Here is a 22,473-nt window from a genome sequence, read left to right as displayed (position 1 = left end):
CTATCCCTCTCTACCGAAACACATACACACATATACACACGCACACGCGAGTCTCGCGCTCTCATACTCTTCGTTAATTATCCCGTTGCGAGCGAAACGTCCACTCGACCCAGAAAGGTGCGCCCACCCCCCGTCGACAGGGATGAGAGCCACCCCTTGGAAAATAGCTGTACTTCACGGCACGATTTCTCCTGACTTTTGCTATTCTCCCTTACGAACAGTGCTCCTAGGAGGCAGGAACGTGAAAAGAACGGAATTAACGCCGTCGGTCCCATCGATTCGCGACTTTCAATGTTTTACGCGGAATCTGTCGAAGGGGTGTCCTCTGGAGGAGATTGGTAGCTTTGTGGCGATTGGTCTCGGGGTAAAGTCGACAGACTTGCTTGATAAGGGAGGATTTATTCTGATTTCTATGGAATGTTCTACGGTAGGCTCTATGGAATGTCTTATAGTAGACTCTGTGGATCACTTTCGATAACACCTAGAATTAAGATCCAGACCATGATAAAATCCTCAAGTTTAAAAGTTACGTCGACGAACCCGTCATTACTGTTTCGGAAGATTAATTTGACTAGTTCAACGCAATAATAACGTGTTTGGAATCCAAAGATTAATCTCTAACAATCTCCTCGGACACAATTTTCCCCAGCTACATCATTGCAACAAAGGTTGCACGTTGAAAGTCTACAAAGTGATTAAAACCGGAGCTCCTCTCCCAAAACCAAGCGGGTCCCTTTGTTCCAGACACAAAAATGCAAAAGAGAATATATATAATCTAAAAAATCCTTTTATCTCTTGTAAATTGTTTCTAAATAGATCGGTAAATAAAGCGTTAAGATACGAATGCTGTCCACGATCCAACCCCGATAGCTCCTCCAGGGACTATGCATTCTCGAACAAACGACATTAAAAAGGAACTAAAATCTCCACCAACTCGAAAACAGTATCCAAGCATTCACACCGTCGATGGGACCATTCGACGACGAATCAAAAAAGGCTTTCAGCTTTGCAATTAACCTAAGGAGATCGTCAGGGAAAGGACGAAGAAAGCTTGGAACTCGACGTTCCCCAAAATAATGTCTGAAGGGTTTCGGTGCCAGGATCATCCCCTCCAGGGTGACCATTCGCTCCAGGAGCATCGATGATTACCAAGAAACGCGGTAACACCGAGTAATCATTCGTTACTTTCCAACTAACTTCGAAACGTGAAAGTTAATCAGCGACTGACCAGCGATCGCGATCGATCACGCCGATTCGTGGGCCTGCGACGATCGAGCAGCAGCCGTAGAATCGATACCGCTGCTTGGCGAGCGGACTTTCTAATATTTGCTCTTCATGCATGGACGCCCGGTAGCACTAAAACGATTAAAAGTCGACCGATCGATTTGCGTTCGATTCCGAGATCGATGCTCCCTTTTCTGAAACCGATCTCGACCCCTCGCCACCACCTGTACCCTCGATCGTCGGGGAACTCAAACGGGATTCCTCGACCTTTCGCGTTGCGGTTAAAAGGGGACCGGTTAAAAACGTAAAAGAAAAAACGACGTGACTTCGAAACGAATTCGACTCTGTACGAACTAAAAATTCTCTCGTAAAAATCGCTTCGACCAAACTAAAACTGAAAATAAGCGAAACAAAAAAAAAATAGGAAAGAGGGTTGATTCGAGAGTTACTTCGAAAGGGTTGGCGAGCAGTCACCCCCTGGCACCGCGCTTAAAAATTAAACAGGAACGAATTGAGGAGGTTCGAAAATGGTCCTTAGGATCGGGTCTGAGAAGAGCTGGGTAGTTTAGGCGCGGGAGAAGGTAACGGAAGGTGGAGAGACACCTGGACGACCAAGGGGAAAGACGAACGACTAGTGCTTTCGTCTTTTCGCGTCCAGTCTCGAGCACGATGTCCAGGGGCAGACCTGAGGACTTCTGAAGTGATAGTATTTGAAATGTTGTTTCAAATAAGATGTTACTAAATCTAATAATTGTATGTATGCACCTGTGAGCACTTTCGAAGTAACATTATTTGAAATATTACGTCAAATAATGTATTTGATTTTGTAATTGTTTGAAATAATCGTAAAGTTCTTGTTAAAAAAAAAAAAAATCATACTCTTGAATGGATCTATGTTTGTTATGAAAAATTAAGAAGAAACGTGTTGATAATTTTAAACGTGTAAACACATTTTGTCTACAATATTAGACAAACTCGGATAAAAGTCTCTCAAATAACGATATTACTTCGAAGGTTCTTTCTTCCATTGAAACAAAAAAATAGCTCGTCATTTAAAATAGCGACTATTTCAAATGGCGTTACAGTCAGTCCCAAATAAGTCATCCTACCCTAAAAGAAATGTGTTCAAATTAAACGATAGGCTTACCATTTCCAAATAAATGTTTCGCTACAATAAACTTTACCCACGTAAACATTTATAATGAAAAACTTACTTGGATAGTAATCCCCTCATTTAATTCAAACACTTTCACAGAGCGTACGAGTTCCCACGAGACTGACTGTATCATTACTTTCAAATAAATTACTTCAAATAGTTACTTCTCACTCTCACTTCGATAAAAATCATCGCAGGTCTGTCCAGGAGGAACGAGGATGCCACCAAGAAAGAAGAAACCGAGGAGAAATAGCAGTCGCCCCTAATCTCCAAGACCAGCCGGAGTTACTGTTTCTCCTTGAGCCCGCCGAGGAGAGCGTGGCTCTCCATCGACGCGCTAAGGTTGCTCAGGTTGCTCAGATTCCCCAGGTTGCCGAGGTTCCCGAGGTTCCCCAAGTTCGGTTGGTGCGCGTAGTTCCTGATCTGATGTAGACTGATCAGTTGGTTGGGGAACGACGTGGCGTTCTGGTTGGTCGTTGTTCCAGGCGTGACGCCCGACGAGGACGAGGCTGGCGAGGACTTTTGCGTGGAGTTGAAGGCTTCGTAGAGGTACGGCCTGGAGGCTGGGTGATGGCTGCCCGGGTAGTGCAAGTGGTTCAACGGGTTCAACGGGTGCTGCATGGAGGAGATCGAGTTTATCGAGATCGAGGAGATCGGGGTGAACGCCGAGCTGCTGTTGGGGTGATGATTGGCGCCCGGCTGGGGTGTTTGTTGCCTGGAGTCGTTCTCGATGGAGTCGCCGCGGTGGCCGTGGCCGGGTAGCAGCATCTCGGGGTTCTGGTTCTGATGGTAGTCGGTGTGATGGTGGGGCAGTCGTTCGTGGAGATCGCTGATCACCGAGTCCGGGCTCACTTTCGGCCAGTAGTGATCCTGGTGGTGGGCCATCGCGTGGATGGACGGCCTGAGCCCTGTACCGATGATGGGCGGTCTCTTGTCGGTCCTCTCCGCGTGCTTCTGCATGTGCTTCGCCAGGTAGGTCTCCTGGGTGTAACTCTTGCCGCAGTACTGGCAGATGTGCGTCTTAAGGTGCTTCGATTCCTTGTGCTTCGGTATGTGCTCGAGCAGGCTGGGCTCGTCGGAGAAGCACTTGTAGCAAGAGTTACACTTGTACGGCTTGTCGGTCTGGTGGCACCGGGAGTGGCTCTGTAGGTTGCTCAGCTGGCTGAACGCCTTCGTGCAGCCTGGATGCCGGCACTTGTACGGTTTGTCGCCGGTGTGCGTGCGGATGTGCTGCTGTAGGTGGCTCAGTTGGGTGAACTTCCGCTGGCAAATCTCGCAGCGGTACGGCTTGATGCCCAGGTGGATCCTGGTGTGCTGCGACAGGTACGAGGAGTTCGCGAACGCCTTCGAGCACTGGGTGCACTTGTACGGCTTCGCCTCGCGCATGTGGATCTGCGTGTGGAGCTGCAGATCCGCCTTGCTACCGAAGATCTGCAATCAGAGGAAAACGGGTGGACGGTTAATTACGTGCAACAGGAAAAGAGTAGAGTCGATCGGGCACCGTTGCTAATAGAGACTTGGAAGTCCTGGGAAGATAGGGTAGGATATCGGAAAGTTGAAGCCTAGCAGTGGTCAACTTCAAGTGGGATTTTTCTTTGGTCTTTGTTGTTCTGGAGGTGTTCACCAAGTAGAAATTACATGATTATTAGCGATACTTCTGCTCAGATTTTGATCGACGATGGTTAAAATAGCATCGAGGTAATAAGTTGGTCAAGGGAACGTGGACGGGGTTTTTCGCGGCGCGATTTACGCGGCGATTAACCGAATAACGAAACGGACAGGTGAAGGGGTTTCATCGTCGTCTGGACTGTCTCCTTCCATCGCGTTTGCTCCGCTTCCTCCTTCCCCCTCCGCGTGTTGGCGCATTAGCCGAGTCGCCGCGGTATATTTATAAATAAATAAATGTAAACGAGGCCTGGCTGGAGCCAGTGCGCGCAAAGGCGGGGAGAGGACGACCTTGTCTATCATGGCCTAGCCTGCGGGCATACCTGACTGACTGGCTTCAGCTACCGCATACAGATCTGTTTCTCCCTTCTCCGACGATCTTAAGTCCCCTCTCCCGGCTGCTCTTTATTTCGCCTCTCCTCTCCTCCAGTCTCTCCTCGCCCCTTTTTATTAGCACTCGGTGTCTCGGCACTCTTTGTACGGTAGTCTGTTCTTTCAGACGGTAGCCTTAAATACCTCTTTTTTTTCTCACGTCTCTCATAGATTTTGGGGGCGGAGAAGAGATCGGACGCTTCTGCCAATTTCCTATCGACTTATTGACTCATACGGCGTAGAGTAGTATGCGCATGGGTAGAATTTCGAATCCTTAGAGAAGCTTGGGAGTCTCTCGAGTACGACTAGTGGACAGGGTCGTTCTTTTTCTAGGTATATGCAGTCTGTGGGGTACTTGAAGTTCAAGCATGGTTTAAAGACGTACTATGCAGTATTCCTTGTTCCGAAGAAGGTTTATGGTTGTTGACAGGTATTTATATGAGACGTGTTTGTAAGATGTGTCCTACTTTTCTAGGTCTTTAGACGTATTGAATTTTAAAATGGAATTATTTTTGATTTTTTGAATGAATGGTAGTTGGACTTACCTTTATCACAATTTCAGTCTATACACAAAGTTCTGTGCTGCTACGTTTCTTTTAAGAGAAATTAAATATTCATAGTCATGTGCGTGACAACCGTCACCTGAAGGAGTTCAACGCAGGATCAAACTTGACAATCAGCTGGCAATTAGTTGCCTCGAGAATCTCTGCACCTTTAGAGCCTACATAGGACTAGTATAGTATAGATCGGTATATCATATTTTCTCCAATGGTATCAATGAGTACAACGACAGCGATACACCTTTCCTTTTCAGCATAATAATTCACGAAAACCTGTTGCCTCAAGGCCCAATTTAACTTTAAGTTTCTCATCAGTGTCGGGAGATCGTCTTCAACAATAATCGTGAATTATTTCTTGCCACTGGAGTTTAATGCAGACCCCACCAGGGGTCTAACATGGATGTTCCACTTCCTCGGATCTGATTGATGCCTCGTGGAAACAAAGTTGAGAGGCTTCCACCGGTTCCACGAAGGATGTACGCTCCGCGACGGACCGGTTCTCGAACCGAATCCCCGTTAGACCCTCTTCCGCGACCCGTTGCCGTCCAAAACTCCCAATTCGGTTTTAATTGCGTAGGTTCCTCTCTCCTTAATTTGCCTGGGTCGTAGCCTCGCGACTCCGTGGGATAAAGCGTCTCCCAACGTCTCCAAGACAGAGAAAAGGCTAAGAAGGACCAAAGGCGGGAGCAACGAGTAATTCGCTCGAGTCACGAGACTATGGATCCTGGAAATTACGTCGATGCGTGCCGGTGTACTTCCTGGGAGTCGTGGACGATCAGGTACAAGGGTATCGCACCAAGAGGACGCGAGGATCGAGCCACTATCCTGGACACGCGAGGAGCGACGCAGAGGCGGTCGATTTCCTGCGTGATCGCTCGAGATCGTTACGTAAAACGACGGATTCCTTTCTTGGATCGTTCTGTGCCACGCCCCATGATCACAGCGATCCACGGTTGGCCGAGGATCGTGATCTACGCGGATGTCGATGCTCTTGTTCGATGATGAACCGAGGCTTCGGTTTAGACGACTTTCGCATTGGGTTAATGTCTGCATATTGACGAGGTTTGATCGATGAAATCGGGGATTGAAGTTCAGGCTCGTTGACACCTCTGGCTTTCCCTCGAGCAAGTACAAATGATATTTTGTGCGAAGTGAACATAATAGGAGTTGAGTCTAGTGCAATGTAGTGTGCGCACTATTAATTGAGCCGTTCGCTGCACAAATCGATCGACTTCACTTTTTGAAATTTAAGTGCCAAAGCACTTGGTATAGTCAACTTTTTATATTTATAATAACTTGACCGAATAATAAAGATTAACACCAGTTAACGACAAATGTTCCTAAAAATTTCAAACAGAAACTACGGTCAATTTAGTATTAAAACAAATGAATATATATCAATCGAATTATAATAAATCATCAAGTACTTCTAAGTTTCCCTCTCTAGACCTACTATATTCTCAGTCGACCTGTGCATATATCATCGAGTTTGAATCACGAGCAAGTCAGCTACTCTTCCAACACCTGTCATTACGAGCGTTTCATGATAACCATCGTAGAAACTAGTCGCGAAACAGACTCCTCTCAAAGACCGCCTCGATCGAATCGTCTTCGAAAGGAACCTGATTACGAATTAGGTCGAAGCCGACGCGAAGTCGAAACTCGAGCGGATTATCCTGCGCGCGAGACGCCGAAGAGAGTCTACATAATTTCGTCCGCGACGTCGACGGGAGATTCTACCAGATGGAACTGTGTCACCGCGCAAGATTCGAACCGTTACAAATTTACAACCGTTATAGCAATAATTTAGTCAAAACCGAACCCCACGGCGGGACCAGAGTCCTCGATAAATTAAGAACCTGTCGATGAACAGAAATTTTAAGTAGATTTAAGATGGGTTTTATATTAATTTATAACAGAAGTTCCAGATGGCATTTATGTAAATTAGGGGGGCTGTACTTTTGATTAGGGTACAGGGAGCAATTAAAAAAAATTGTATGCGATTGGAGGAGAGTAAATCTTTCCTTTGTCATTTTCTTCTTAATTTTTGGTCGAATTTAACGTATTTTATGAGTAATATTATTATTAATACAAGGGGGTTTCACTTGTCTTTATATGTTTAATTCATTTAAATAAATGTAATATCTAACGATCCACGTTATTCTAAATCGTCCAACTGTGAAAATCGACACTCCATCAAATACTACAGTTTCTCTGCTAATCAGAGTAAAAATATTACTTGAAATATCAAATAAATTTAACTATAAACGGTCCATTTGATCTCAAATAGCCCATCCAACTGTGAAAATAGACGCTCTATCAAATACTCCAGTTTCCCCACGTAACGATATAATATACAATCTTCCTAATCAACGAATATTCCAAGTCCAAGCTTGAAATGTCTCAACGTATCGATACAGAAATACTTAACTCGCTTTCTAACTTAATATATCATCTCGCCCGAACGACACAACGCCTATTATAAAAGTCCAAGTAGCGCTTCAAACATATTTTTTCTCTTAATTTTCCCGAGCTCTGGCAGTGAGCAATCGCGCGCGAAACGATCCTAGCGGAACGAATGAATGCGCAAGATCTCTGCGAAACGACATATTGCGCGGTTGTGCGGAAACTCGTTAGGAAACACCGCGGTCGAGGCATGGCCACCAGCGGAAGCGCGTCAACGGATAAATATCTGCGTTTTATTGGACAACTGGCGTGTAATTTTTGGCAAAGGATGAGCGGTAATAATTTAATTTTCACGGTGGTTTCCTTTAAATAGGATTTCGGTTTCGATCAGACGATGTAAAAATCTGGCAAAAATTCATCTAGCCAGTGTTAGCTCAGAAAAGTACCAAACCTCAGTTATGCCGGTTACCCGTTTCGCGATGATCCTTAATTCGCGCTAGACGATCTCTCGTCTCGAAGTTCCTTTTAGCCGTGATTTATTCGGCGATGGTCGCGCGCCTCTTAAACAGCTGACTCGCCCGCGCGTCCTTTAACGGTCTGGGACCACTATTTCTCTCTCTCTCCTTTTTTTTTATTTCCTCCTTTCGAAACGCGTCCTTGTCGGTGTCAAGTTCGCGCTCGGGCCTACGTAACGCGATCGTTTCCCCTCCGTCCTCTCCCTTTCGTCCTTGCCACTCTCTTTCGAGGCCCAGCGGCGATTAATCGAGAGGATTAAGGAATCGAGCAGGGAACGGACTCGAGTCGCGAGGAATCGGCACCGGAGTGTCGATTAAAAGGTGCTCAACGCGTTGATTACGCTCGTAGCTGTGGTTAAGGAAACGGCCCTACCGAGTAATTGATATCCCCTTTTTTCCCCTACCCCCTTCCCTCCTTCTTGGGCGCGTTGTTCAACGATGTTTCTCCTGTTAATGAAGATGGTAGTTTCGCGTTTCTTGGGGCTCTTTTTTCTGAGCAGATTTTTGTTCAGACCCCGAGGAAAACGAGTTTTGACGCAGAAATAGCACGGTGATTTCAGACTTTAGGTGAGAATGTTTTTTCGTTAAACGCGATCATGATTAATGCCCGCGCGCACGGGAAAAAATCTTGTTTGCTGCACCGATGTTTCGAGAGATTTTATTTTGAGTTCCTTTTGCTAGGAGTTGCTTGGGGCTTTTAACGAAAAATGTAACGAGAGATGGGTTTCCTTAACAAAAATTAGGAGTACAATGTATCTCGTGTTATCATTTACACTATCTAGTATTTTTGAGATCAATGTCTGCTTATATGGTAATTGAATTTTTGAAATTAATTTTATCTTGTATCGTAAACTCTATCAAATCTATAAACTCCTGCTTCATCTGTGTCATCCTATATTCTCGTATCTTATATGTATATGTTGGGCTCCTTTTTTATGTACCCGTTAAAAACATTTTTGAAGGAGAAAAATTATTTGTTGAAAAGTGGGACACTTATGTATTATTTTTAAATAAAATTTGTGGATAATGCGACGCACAATTTCAGTTATCGAGAATGCGCACTGGTAGAAGAGACCCAGGGCGGTAATTGGGTTCATTCATTAATTAAATTTTATCGGACGTGGATTTTGCTCTGGCCGATAGATAACGCCAAATTCGGTGCAATGTAATTGAAAGCAGAAGAGAAGTATATTCGCGTACAAATAATTGCAAGACGCATTAATTGTAATTTCCTTTAGATATGTTTCCTGCATAATCACACCATATAATAAAATGATTGTTGGACTTTCCAAGGACTCCAAATGTATTTTAAATTACGTGGAATCGATACACGGCGAATAAAATCGGGTGAAATTAATTTAAACACTTTGAAATTAATAATGTAGAACGAAATTAATTTCATTATACATATCATCTTATATTTTTGAAATTAATTTTATCTTGTCCTATCATTAATAATAAGTGAACCATCGCCAAAAATTTAAATTACCGTCCAAAAGAAATTCCTCTCTCAACCTTTGCACGCCAAAATCATCGAAAAAAAAAAAGAGAATTAAAAGTCTCTCCCCAGAGCGGTTCTTTTTTTTTTCAAAAAGGAAATGCGAGACGGTCGATGGTGGCTCTCTCACGAGACGTTGAAAAAACGAGCGTAATTTATGCGTAAATAAAATTCCGAATGAAGCTGTGTGGCGAGATGAGACGGAGGCCTTTCTGCACGAAAATATTTCTTCTCGCGCGAATTATTACGTCGTCGTGGATGAACAATTAGTGGATCCCAAGGCTCTTCTCGTAAATAATCTCGACTGACGTTTCGTGGCGATGCAAATGATGCGTCACCGGTTACAAATTGACATTTTTAATTGATAGGAGACTGCGGAGACGCGACTCTGAGAGGCCACTCAAAATCGTTCGGTGCTTTTTTGGCTCAACGTCAGCATCGAATCGCGATTAGTTGACGTCTGTTACGATCGATTTCGTTTAAAAAATTCATATTAAACGGCGAAAACGTGAAACAAGCTGAGTCGAAGCCCGACGGGGAGACCAGACGATCGAGTCATCGGAAACATTAGGCTTGACGGTCTGTTGACTCGTTTTGTTCAACGTTTTTGGTCGACGAATGCGAGTGTTTCAATTTGTTGGTGATTTTACGAAATGAGTAATTATAATATCAAGGTATTTTCACACTTCGATGCATTATGTTTTCATCATGTTATCCAAAACAGCAATGAAATTAATTTCACTTCTGGTCACGCAAAATTTTGAATAGCAAAATTATTCCAACAAATGTTGTTTCGATTCCAGTTTCTGGAATTCTGGAATCTCGAAATTAGCAAACTCGCTAAATGTCGCGGCAATAAAAGTCGACCGTGATGCAGAATAAAAATTGATTCGTAAAACTGTAAGGTAAAAAAATCAACAAACAAAGAGAAAACGTGATACGGCATCGAAAACACGAAACTGGAAATCACAGTTCAAGAAAGAATCTAATGAATAACGCAAATCGACCAGGTGATGGATATGTTTGGCTGATTTGCAAAATATTGTGATTTTTTATGTATTCTTGTTAATAAATTTCGTAGGAGTTTGTTTATATAATGACGGTGGTACTTTATTTTTTCCACAAGAAAATATTTAAATAGCCATCATCTGAAGATTATATGCTGTCTATTTTTCAATTTGAGAATAAATTTATACGTATAAATATTAAAGGTAAAAATGTGGATACTTTTAATTTGATTTCCATTTTCTTTAATTTTTTTGTTATCAAAGACATCTTTGATTAGGTAATTACAACTCTGTAATATACAAACTTTAAATCTACAGAAACTTCTGAACTATACTTGAAGGATCCTAATAAAATATATAGTTTAGGAACGCAGTTGTTCACAATACCAGCAAACTCTTCCGAATCAAATTTCTGTGAACTATTTTGCTGTGAAGCCCTCCAGAAGTCTTAATTCGTCAAACGATCAGGAGCAACTGCTACGAAAACGGGGCGAGGCCAAGATCAGCCGTCGCGTCGAGATTAATAAACGACAGAAATATATTAACGAATCCAGAAAGGACGCCAAATTAACACTTTTAATTGCGAAACACCGGCGTCCGTGGCCCTCGGGCCCCATTCGGCGCGCCTCTGTGATTCTCTGATTAATTGACCGCGATTTACTCGCAGGACGCTTAAGGAACCGAGAAAATCACGCTGCTGGTAATTTCTTCAATCGCGCTCCTCTTGATGACCGTTAAGAAGCCAGCCAGAGTTATTTCTTTCTTTAAAATTGCCTTCTACGAAGTTCAATGCCGTTCGAGAAGTTTCAACGCGAGTCCTCGAGAAGGTCTTCCTAATTTTATGGAGAGGACAATCGTTTCAACAAAGATTCTAAAATGCATTATATTTTTTTAAACACCCCAATAATGCTTCATGATTCATAAAAGTGACGTAAGCGCACCCCGAGGCCATTCTTTATAAAGTACTACTGGGAACGTAGCTTTACTAGTCGAAAATTCAGCGACGCCGCGACAATTTTTCATCTTCTTAGAGTGGATCCCGACGTGTTCCTGGCCAATGCCTACGCGTAGCCTGGGGCCAGGACTCGTAAATTCAATTTAAATATTCGACCTTAATGACGGTGTGCGTCAGACGCGAAAGACTATTCGGTAGTCGTCAGGGTCGAGTCGCGAAAGAACCGTAAAAAAATCAGATTTCCTTTTTGTTTTTCGTTTTCTACTTCCCCGTCCGTAGGGCAAGCAAGTATTGCAATTAGGGAGAATTTTTTAAATATTTTGTTTGTTAAAAATACTTTTCTTTCTCATTTTTCTCCCCACATACTCGTCACTTGCACAAATCTAAAAAAAAAAAAAAAACCTTTCGGGTATTAACGAGACCAAAATAGATAAACTTTCCCACTATCTTCCGAGCCAGCAAAAATCTCCCACTTATTTATCGCTATATTAACGTCGTCCGAGGCCGAAACAATCAGGTTTGCGTCGCCTCTCCTCTCCATCCTCGTTTTTCAGGCTGCGTCGCGACGTTGGCTGCTCGCGCATTTCTCCCGGGGTTTAATTAGTAATAAAGGCCCCGCGAAAGCACGAAATTGTTTATTGCGATTAACGAGAGCCCCGCGCTCGCGGGACCGAAACCGTGGAGGCGAATTAACGCGAGAAATAAAAGGCGAAATTGATTCGATGAGATTGCGTTACGGGTTAATCGGCGCCGATCGTCCTGGCTCCCGTGCTGCCCGGACTCGGATTATTTTATTGTATTAAAGGAAATTATACGACGAACGTGATTAAGCGCGTCCCGAGTCATCGTTGCCCCCTCCTCTCCGCGAGCGCGTCTTGATTCATCCGCGGCTTCCAGCTTTATCGGCGAATCGTTTCTGTTCGACCAGACGCGGTAATTAACCAAAATTACCAGTCAGACGATAACGATTATCGGCCGTCTGTAACCTCCACGAAATTGCATGTAAATACGGATTATTCAACCCGGACACGTGTCCGCTGATAAGACGTACGAGGTTGCGGCGTTTCTTTGTCGTTTTCTGTCTGTTTGTGATTTTTCAAATTTTTGTAAACGCGGAGATTAGATGTTGAATCGTAGGTGTAGTTAACGGGGAAATTGGATAATTAAAGCTTCACTGACGATTTTGGTAATATTCTACCTGTTCCACTCTCTATAATATACAGAAATTTTAATTGTTCGAAGAATATTTAAAACAGCTACCAAATAGCGAAACACTGGATCTCTCTGTATTTTTATGAGTTGAAAATGTTTCTGGTCCCACGGGTTGTTTCCCAATTCGTGAAATCCCTCGGATATTGACTGCGCCCCTTCCCCCCAAAAAAACCATTTCCAGGCCGATGGCTGGAATCGATACGGTTACTTAACGAATATCGCGCCGTGCACGCGTCAATTTCCCCGTTCGTTTCAGAGGTGGCTGAAATCGAAAGTGATTCCCCCGATAGGTCGAAAACCGCGGCGAGCGTGACAACCTGTTGATAGAAATTTTCGTGCAGCGAAAACGAAACGCGTCGCTGGCCCGCGCGCGATAATTGCATCGACGCTGGTGTGTAGAAGTGCGCGTGCACGCGCGAGTGTGTGCACAGTGGCCGGCGTCGCGACGCAGGGAATTCTGGCGTCGCGACGCAGGGAATTCTGGCGCCGGCGAAACACGCACAGTTCCGGATCCGAGCGATTTCCCGCGTTATATTCAACGTTTTACTGTTTACTCGTTTATTTAAAGAGAGAGATAGAGACAGAGGAGGCAAGTTCAACGGTCATTCGAAATAACAGAAAGTCAATTAATTTTTGAGATAGTGCCGCATCGTCTAGTGATACATATATCTACGTAATGCTCTAGATCGCTAAGGAGGACTCGTGGCATGGGAGGGAACTGCGTGTACACTTTTTGGAGCTTTTAAGAAAATTAGATTTAAATAGATATTAGAGTTAGACATTTATCAAGGTATTTAAAATACACAAAAATATTCGTTATTTATTTGTTGGATTGCAAGAATTCTTTGGAAGAATGACAGTGTGGAGCAGATTGTAGAGTGGTAGGTTCTCGATGCACATATTTGAGTGGAGGAAGAGGAGGGTAGCTCGTTGGTAAGGTAGAGCAGTTTATCGATAGGGTAAAGTATTCATTCGGTAATGTAGAGCGTTCTGTCAGTAAGAGTCGACAATATAGAATACTAATTGATCGGAAACTGTACCTATACAGCGTTCTATATTGTCAACAGAGCTGTTTTATCGCCCGAGTGTTCTACATTATCGAGTTTACACCCTTCAATCGTGCATCCCTGCTCTATCGACCATGCAACTATGTTCCTGTTGCAGAGTTCTTGCACAACGTTCCAATCAACAAACTTAGGCAAATATCGTATAAGAAACCCTCAATTAAACATCGACAGACTCGTTGTAGAACTTCTCTTGTACAATTAAACATCTTTATATATCTTTCTGCTATGTACAATGAATTCTGTTATCTTTATAATCCGAAGAATACTAAACAGAGCAATCCTTCGACTTCCTTACAGTTTTACGTCACATTATCCGCGAACAATTGGCCCCGTGGCGACTCTGTTTCGATAACAGTCTCGTCTAGAAGCAACGAGGAAGATCCTTCCTCGGGAGGCATTCATTGTAGATTATTTAACGAAAACAAGGACTCGAGTAACATTTATTCTGCAAGATCTAATTCATCGTTTCTGTAAGAACTCCCGAGTAGAAAAAGTAAAAGAGATTCCGAACAAAGACAGGAAGACGGCAACGTTAAATCGTTCGTATCTTGCGTTTCTGTGTTCTTTACGAATGCAACCGAGGAAGAGTTTTCAGTAGAACGATGCCTCGCAACAAGAAGGGAACGTCCATTGTCGCGACATTTAAAAATTCATTTAAACCGACGCCGACGACGGGATCCGTTCTACGACAAAAGAATAACCACCAGGAGCTTGAAAGTATCCTTTAGAAGCATTACTTTCGTTTAACAATCCATCAGGCAATCAGGAGTTAAATATAATTTTTGTGAGATCACTTAAAGGAATTATTTAAATTAAGCATTAATTCAGCATAGATTGTACAAACGTGAGATCCAGAAACTAAAAATTGCCGAGAGAAAATGTCGGATAAAAATTGATAATCCGGAACATTGAAACGTCAGTGGGTGTCGAAAGAAAGATGGTTGTTCCGCGGCGGCCGACAAATATTTTCCCTCCGTGGACGTGGAGGTTCACGTCAACTTGGAGAATGACGGATGGCGGGTCTCCTCGGTCGATGGGCCCGCTGCAGGGGCCCTCGTAGGGGCACGTATAAGTGGCTTTTTGAATTTCCCGAGGATTGTTCGTCCAACGAGATCTATCCCGGTAATCTGTCGATTCTTCGTAAGCAGGAAACATTCGGCAATTTCTGGCCCAAACGTTGGGCTCTTCTTTTCATCGATGAATCTCAAGAGTTCTCGGGTCTTCGACCACGTAAGCCGGAAATTTATACACGAAAAACGACGAATATGGAGTATTTTTTAAGCAAATATTTTAACTTTTAAATTATTATATTAATTAATAATTTATCACGAATATAACTTAATGGAAATTATACCAGAGGCTTTATGTAACCCTTATTTCGACAAATTCAAAAAAACTCAATTATCCCTAAAGCATTAAATTTCATGTTGCAATAAACCTCTGGAAAATAATTTAACCCAGAATCTACCAGAAGCATCTTCTAAATCGAACTAAAGATGGAACATGCCAGGAACACAAAAATAAAACGAATGTCTTCGCTGCAATCACGGAATGCAAATTTAAAACGAGCCAAATCAAGACACCGAGTACCTGCACGGATCGCTAGAGAGCCAATAAATCCCCCTGGTTAAAAATAGCTACCATGAACTCCGCATATTAATATTCAAGATTAAAATATGACTGATTCCCGTGGGGTTTTCGAAACCTTGCCGCGATACCGGTTTACGTCGAACGAGTCTCGATCGAATTGCGAAAATTCGACTTCCAGCAAGTCTCCTCTCGGACTTTATTTCTTTCGAGCCGAAACGCAACACGCTTTCCTGCCGATTTACCGTGCGTTTTTTTTCCCTGCTTCTCTTTAGCTCTCGCAACGGGCCGCGATTGTTTCGAGAGACATTTATTCCAGATAAAGGGAGATCGACGAAGTGAATTCTTGCGGCCAGAAGCACGATTTACCGGAACGGTATTGTGCAAGCCACCGCCGTGGTCTCGGTTGACAGGTTTCCAAGCCATCGTGGCTAGGACATTACCAGTTGTTAGCGTTTCTCGAGCGTCGCGGTAATGATACACGACGATTCCGCGCGAAACTGAAATCGGAACGGGTTTCTCGGGGATAATTATTCCTAGAATTATTAATTACCCCTTTGTGAGCGTCGAGAGTCGACCGTCGCGCCGCGGAAATCGATGACGACGCCTGATACGTGTGCGAAACGTAGATCGCTTTTCCAAGAGGAATTACGCGTGCTTTGTTTGATGAAACGGGCTCGCTTTCGGATGTATCGTTTTTGTTTTATCGTTGGAGGGGAATTATTATTTGTATTATTATTTTGATTAGAACATGATTTTGTTTTGGTACGAACGCATGGAATAATATAATAATACGTGCGCGGAGTAAATGATTAAAAGAATACGTCTTTGTCTTTCCATGTGTACTAAATGAAAAATGAAGAACGAATAACACACCAACTCCTAGAATTAAAATCTAATATCTTAAGAACACCCTTCCATCAAAATTTATCCTACCTATTCCAAATTGTGTTTCTTTGTAGGTAAACAACCTGGATCCCCACGAATATTAAAATCATATAAAAATTCATGAACGTACGCGTCGACAAGAAACCAAGATCTTTGATGGACGTTTATAGAACAATTACGGCATCGGATCGATGCGTCGAAAAACCAACACAAGCGATATCCCAGTATTTATGGTAATCGCGATAATCCCCCTTCGGCACCCCGTCCAGAAAGATATTGTTCGTGCGAGCATAATCGAGAACGCAAGGACTACTTGATTTTCCATACGATTTATGCGAATACGATTGTCCCGAGGAAAAATGCTTCTTTGCCCCCTCATTCACCTCGAAACACCCTTCGTCGGTGCGTCATCCGGGGACCCATTGGGACCCACGTGCACGGAAAATGTTCAAAGGGGTGTCTGTCTCTTCTCTTCTTCTCTTTCTTCTCGTTTTGTCCGCAGGGGCGAACAGCCACCGAGAGTGTAAATAGAGATCTCGTTCCGTGATTCTGCGGTGACGCTTTGTGGGCCTTTCGTCGGGACGCTTTATCGTCCTGGGCGATCGCAGAACCCGGTAACAATTCGGAATCACAGGTTCGCGTGTGACGGAATTCGACGGGGAACGAAAGGCTTTGTGCTTCTGTTTACTACTGTTTACGCTGCAATTCTAACGGGTTGGATGGGTTCCACGTCTTCCGGAATTTGATTCTCCTACGATCGGGAAGGGTGGAAATACTAATTATCGCGATGATGTTTATTAAGGTTGAGTTTAGGCTCTTCGAAGTCCTCGGTCCACCTCGGGATCATTACAAACCCCCCGAATGACTCCGAAAAGTCACAGCTTGTGCAATAATACAAGAAGCGATTTGCATTGCGCAATATCACGATCGTCCACGTCACGAGCAATACGTACGGTGTACCGCACGCAATTTCTCGCGAGGCACCGTGGGCCGAGACACTTGAAAACTGGTTCTTTTCCGTAATGGCGCGCGATGATGATTATGATGCTAATGATAACGATGTTCGTCGAACACGTCGCGAGAAGAGGGAGAAAAAAAATAAAGAAGCACGGGGCACGGGAGTCGTTTTCGTTATCGATTACCACGGGGCCCTCCGTGAAAATTACGAGCACACCAGTCCTCACGATGACAATGTAAACCTGGCTGGCATGAATGATGATGACGAACACGAAGATGCGACCGATAAGACCGGGAGGCGAGCAAGAGGAGCAAGACTGATGGCCTTATAATCGCGTACCGAGTATACACCGTGGCGTTAATTAGCAGGGCGGGCTCCTGGGACCAAGAAAATTATGAAATCGAGGCGCGGAAAAGATCTCGACAAACCGGAGCAATGTAATAAAGATAATGCTAATGAGCACAACGAGGACGAAACTGATTAACTGCGCGAACTATTGGAAGCTTGCTAAGTCAACGGATGATACATCGGATTTGACTAAATATTGCATCCAGGATGATTGGGACGATACTTAATCGAGGGGGAGAATTAGGAAGAATTTTTGGAAAAATTTTTGCTTGGAGAATTCCCTCACGACCCCTATCTTTCGTTTAGCACAGAAAAAGAAAACAAGAAACTGCTGTTTCAGAGCAGACAGCAACAATAAAAGGGCTAAAAAAACAGCCATCGGATTGGAGGGGTTTGAGAACGACAGAATCATCGGCGATTACAATAATGATAATAATAACGATGATGACGGCGATGACGAAGACGATGATTCGATCCTTTTTCGTTCTCCTACGGCAATCTTCATCCCGAGTCGAGCCACGGCAGCTGGTAGGTGCTCGGACGAGTATCCAGCTGATTCTTTATCTCCCCAATTATACAATCCTCTTTCTAATTGGCCGTCCGTTCGACCACCCTAACGAAAAGCGAAACCCGACCTGGCGGATTCTTTTTCACGCCACGGACCGACTTCTGTTCGATTGCGCCCGAAGATTCCTGAGAGAGAGGGGTTAAAAGCGTCTTAGATCCTATCGCGACGCCCAGACTAATCGATTCTCCTCGGGGTCTCGCCACTTATTTATCGAACCTCGTTACTTTATTACTGGGATTCTACGAACCAAGAAACTCGTGTTTCGATGCTTCGATTGAGATTGAAGTGCGTTAAACAAAAATTTAACGTGCGGTATGCACATCCGTTAGGGATGATTTTCTACTTTACATTACATAGATGTTACACAAGCACGATTTAAAACATCTACTGTGCCACGGGATCCTGAAGAACTAAAGGAAAGTATGATGCACCGTCTTCCCTCGCAATTAAGCCACGGTTGCTTAAGCAAACAAACCAAACAACACTTCCCTGTGATTAGCCACGATCCTAGAAACCTCCCTCGAGAAAATCCTCGCATCGCAATTAAAGCGAATCGAAAGAACAGGAAGTCAGCACGCAACCATCCGCGCGTCTCACGCGAATCACGACGTTTCGTGTAGGTGTGAAACAGGCTTAAGCCGGCAGCGGCCGCGAAACCGCCATTCATTAAACGCGCGGCGCGCTCGCCGCTATGTGTAAACCAGTCATTTATACGCAGGGCTCATAATTGAAGATCACATTAGCGCTCGCAATTTACAATTCGTCGAAAAGTTCCTCGGCAATTTGTATTCCGGCGTTTATGGCTTTAATCCACGATCCTCCGCGAATGGAAACGCGCCCGCGCGCAACAACGCGTTGCAACCCTCTGCAACCTCGTCGAGGACGAGGGTTCTGGTTTGTTGCCTGATAAAATTAGTAGTTTCAGGCCTTGCTTTCAGTTTTAAGTAATTGTCCAGGGGTTAGGTCTCTGATATTTCAAGATAATAGAGAACTGATTTACTGCACTATGGTATAAGCTATTTTTGAAGCTATTTCGTATGAATTTAAGCAGAATTCATTTTTTAGTTTACTTAATTAAACTTAAGGAATTCATTCCTAGAGCTATAGACACAAAAAAAAAAATACAATTGAAGCACGGAAAATGGGAGAATTAGAGTTATCCGAGGGACGGCCACGTCGAATCTGTGTCGAGTAAACGGGGAGGAAATCTTTTACGCGGAAAGAAGTAATGGCGGAATTGCAAGTTCCCGCGGGGCAGCGACGCGAAGCAAAACGTCCGCACCTGTGGATCGAGCTTAAGCGACCCGACAGGCCGTTCTCGCCATTCATTACCGTAGCCGCGTTCCTAGGAACGGTGCTTCAGGATTACGAGAACCGAGAAACGAGCCGAAGAAGGGAAGGAGATCAACGACCACGTCACCCGGCACTTTTTTATACGGAATTATAGCCTTTTAAACGGCCTAAATAGTTTCCATGAAATTACACGCTCACGTTCGAAAGGATACTTGGTTTATCGCGAAACAAGATATGAAAGAGTCCCGCGGTTGGGACTTTCCTTCGAGACGATCGTTTCCTTTTGCCCCGTGATTTGCGCGTTTCGCGTTCAACGCGGCGGTTTCGATCATTTGTCGTTTGATATGTTGGAGCGCGACCGCGGCCAACCTGGTAATCCTATCGTGATCGATTGCTTTGGGTTTCATTTCATGCTGGAAGATGAAGAAACTAATTTTTTTGACGTACTGTAGCAATAGATTTAGGGTTCGTCCTCCGGTGTTGTTGGCGTAGACTTGACCAGTAATATAGAATCCAAGAGCAACATTCTTTGCAATTGCTCGTGACTGTTAAGTCGTAACACTTAAAGGAGTGCTTCACATATTTATTTAAATAACAAAACAACAAGTAACCTAACATACTTTATGATCGACGGGGTGTTTCGAAACACTTGACAATTTCCACTACAACGAAGTAACAATCGAAACGGTCTCGCTAATAAAAAGACGAAAAAATGTTCCACCGCAAACTTCGCCTCTTTTCTCGCAAAGAAATCCACTCAAGCTCCCCTGCCAACGGACACTTTCCGATAAAATTGGCAAAGCAAGCAAGAAAGTCAAAGAAATCTGACCGCGGCGCGCAACTTCGACTTTCAACATCGCTCGCAGAAATCCAAACGTTTCGAAGACTAATTACAGCCCTCTCCGCGAGCGTTTACACATTAATCGCTTCACTGGAACGCGGCTTTCTAAAAAATTCTAATTCATCTCGACGCGAGCAAAGAGACCAGAAACTTTTCGCCCCGGTAATTGGCGCCGGTGAACGTCTCTCTTTTTACTGGGGAATAAAAAGAACGAGGAGAGGGGAAAAAAAAGAAGGCGGGAACTGTTCTTAGGGAATATAATCGTTCCCGTGTCTCGTAGACGCGTTCTTTCTCGCTTTTGTATTCCTCGAGCCTGTCTCGCGCTGCTCTTTTCGACGGGGCTCCCGGTTGGCAAAAACCACCGCCTGATAATTGAGGTTTTAACGAGTGAAAATTTATCGAGGTGCCACTTCCCATCGCTGAACCACTGTTCCGCACCTTTTTCGTTTGTAAACACTCAATTTACACGCAACGGGATCGAGAGCAGGGCGATCAGACATCGATCGACGTTCGTTTCAAGTTCTGATGATTGTGTAGCATAAAAACTGAAATGATGTGCTATTCGATTAGCGTCGCTTTTGATTCCGGGTACGACGAGCACGCGAACTAATGGCGCTGCACGAGAGTACGTAGGCCTGATTATTCTACAGCGCAAGAACCGAATTGATATATACAACTTAAAGATTCTTTTTATATTTTATACCGAATTAATGTGTGCAACGTGAAGCACATGGCTCGGTGTTGTTATTTTTTCAGCGCACGGCGAGCACGCGATTTTCCATTTTAATGAATATAGGTGAACGAGATCGCGCTCATTCCCCGTCGCTCCCTGCGAGTTCGCCTTTGGCTCCAACAGTCTTCCCAAAAGAAAATCTGCATATTTACGCGTTAGTCGTTCCTATGACCCAGGCTGGAGGAAATTTTCGCCTTCGAGTGAGTATTTTTCGCGCCTGATCGTTGAAAGTCCAATCAACCGAATTGCTTAGGACCTAAACGTGATTTTTTATGTACTCTTTTCTGACTAAACGTTCGCTCGAACAAACTCAACGTCTAGTTTTCTGTGAAAGAAATTTCTTGAAAACGATACAATACGATCACTAATGTTCATGGTACAGAACTCATGTTTCTTCTGGGCAAACACAAACGCACTTTGCATTCGACACAACAGACGTGGATTTTGACTTCTCGATGCGAAAATTTGCATCTATGACTCTTCGTGTCTTTCTAGGTATTTCACTGGTCAATATTAACAGTTCTCGTGTTGGGAAAAAGAAGGAAATTCTTTGTTGAAACGAGATGTGAGGATATTAGGTGTAAAAAATTAATTTTGTGACTACGTTCAATCATCGATAACTCTAGTTTAAACAGATTTAGTTACTCGACATTTTTGTTACTCGACAAAGAGTTCCAACCTTCTAAATTCTCAACCTGATGAACAATATATGCAGTGTAATATTCTGTTTACTGTTATTCATCTACAATTATTCTAACTACTTGTTATACTTGTAATCTGTTAGAAAAGAACAATAAGCACAATTTTATGGCTACTGAACAATACGTATATATAGATAAATTATAATGGCGATCAGATTGAGATTTAGGTTATAAGGTCGAGAACATACAATGTTGGTATTTTAACATAACAAAATACCGAGTGAACATTTTTACTTAAAGAGAAGAAAATACAAGTAACAAATATATGATTGAATATAAAGCCACAGAAAATGGAAAGAAATTTCAAGTATGCACACGGTAATTACATTTTGAATAGTATCCCTTTCTCGAACCCATTCATCGATTGATTTTTATCACAGGCGAAACCGTGGCTTGTTATTTAAATATTTTTATTAGAAGATGACTGCACGCAATTCAACAGTTAGTACACCACTAGAGAATGAGGCAAAACGAAAAATAATGAGTAAACCAGCTTTCCACTCGGTTTTCAAACGTATGGAATTAAATGTGCTACATTTAGCGCGCCACGGATTAAACAAGCTCGCTTGCAAAAGATTAACAAACATTCGAGGGTTCGTTGAAAAGCGTCCACCCACTCGAGCTTGTTTCCGTTTGAGACCTTTGAACGGGCGAAAGCTCTGGTTTAATTTCGAAATTTTCCTCCCGAAATGCTTCATTAACCGATGAAAACAAAATTCGAAATTCTGAACTAGCGAATATAAAATTTAACCGGCACTTTTCGGAACCGGAAGCACGTGACTGTTTCGAATTAAACCCGCTCGAATGGCACGACGCGCTAGTTTTAATTAAAGGTAAGGTCCCTTTTCGCGAACTTTATCGAGTGTCGAATTTTTCTCGAGGAGTCGAGCATCCGTAAAAAAAATTGTTATTCGATACA

The 22,473-nt window shown here is 43.5% G+C and overlaps 1 protein-coding gene across 3 annotated transcripts in view; it reads right to left on the bottom strand.

Annotated features, from left to right (window-relative positions):
* Positions 1–6: 6 nt before the first annotated feature.
* Positions 7–22,473, bottom strand: part of LOC128881448 (zinc finger protein rotund-like) — a 181,813-nt gene continuing 159,346 nt past the window's right edge. For all 3 annotated transcript variants that reach the window (XM_054132488.1, XM_054132487.1, XM_054132486.1), the window contains exon 6: positions 7–3,811. In XM_054132488.1, the coding sequence (XP_053988463.1) occupies positions 2,666–3,811 (1,146 nt within the window). In that variant the 3' untranslated portion in view covers positions 7–2,665. The remainder of the gene's footprint in view (positions 3,812–22,473) is intronic.

The sequence above is a fragment of the Hylaeus volcanicus genome, chromosome 8, assembly GCF_026283585.1.
Source record: "Hylaeus volcanicus isolate JK05 chromosome 8, UHH_iyHylVolc1.0_haploid, whole genome shotgun sequence".
NCBI classification, from domain to species: domain Eukaryota; kingdom Metazoa; phylum Arthropoda; class Insecta; order Hymenoptera; family Colletidae; genus Hylaeus; species Hylaeus volcanicus.
This window is presented reverse-complemented; position numbering and strand designations above follow the sequence as displayed.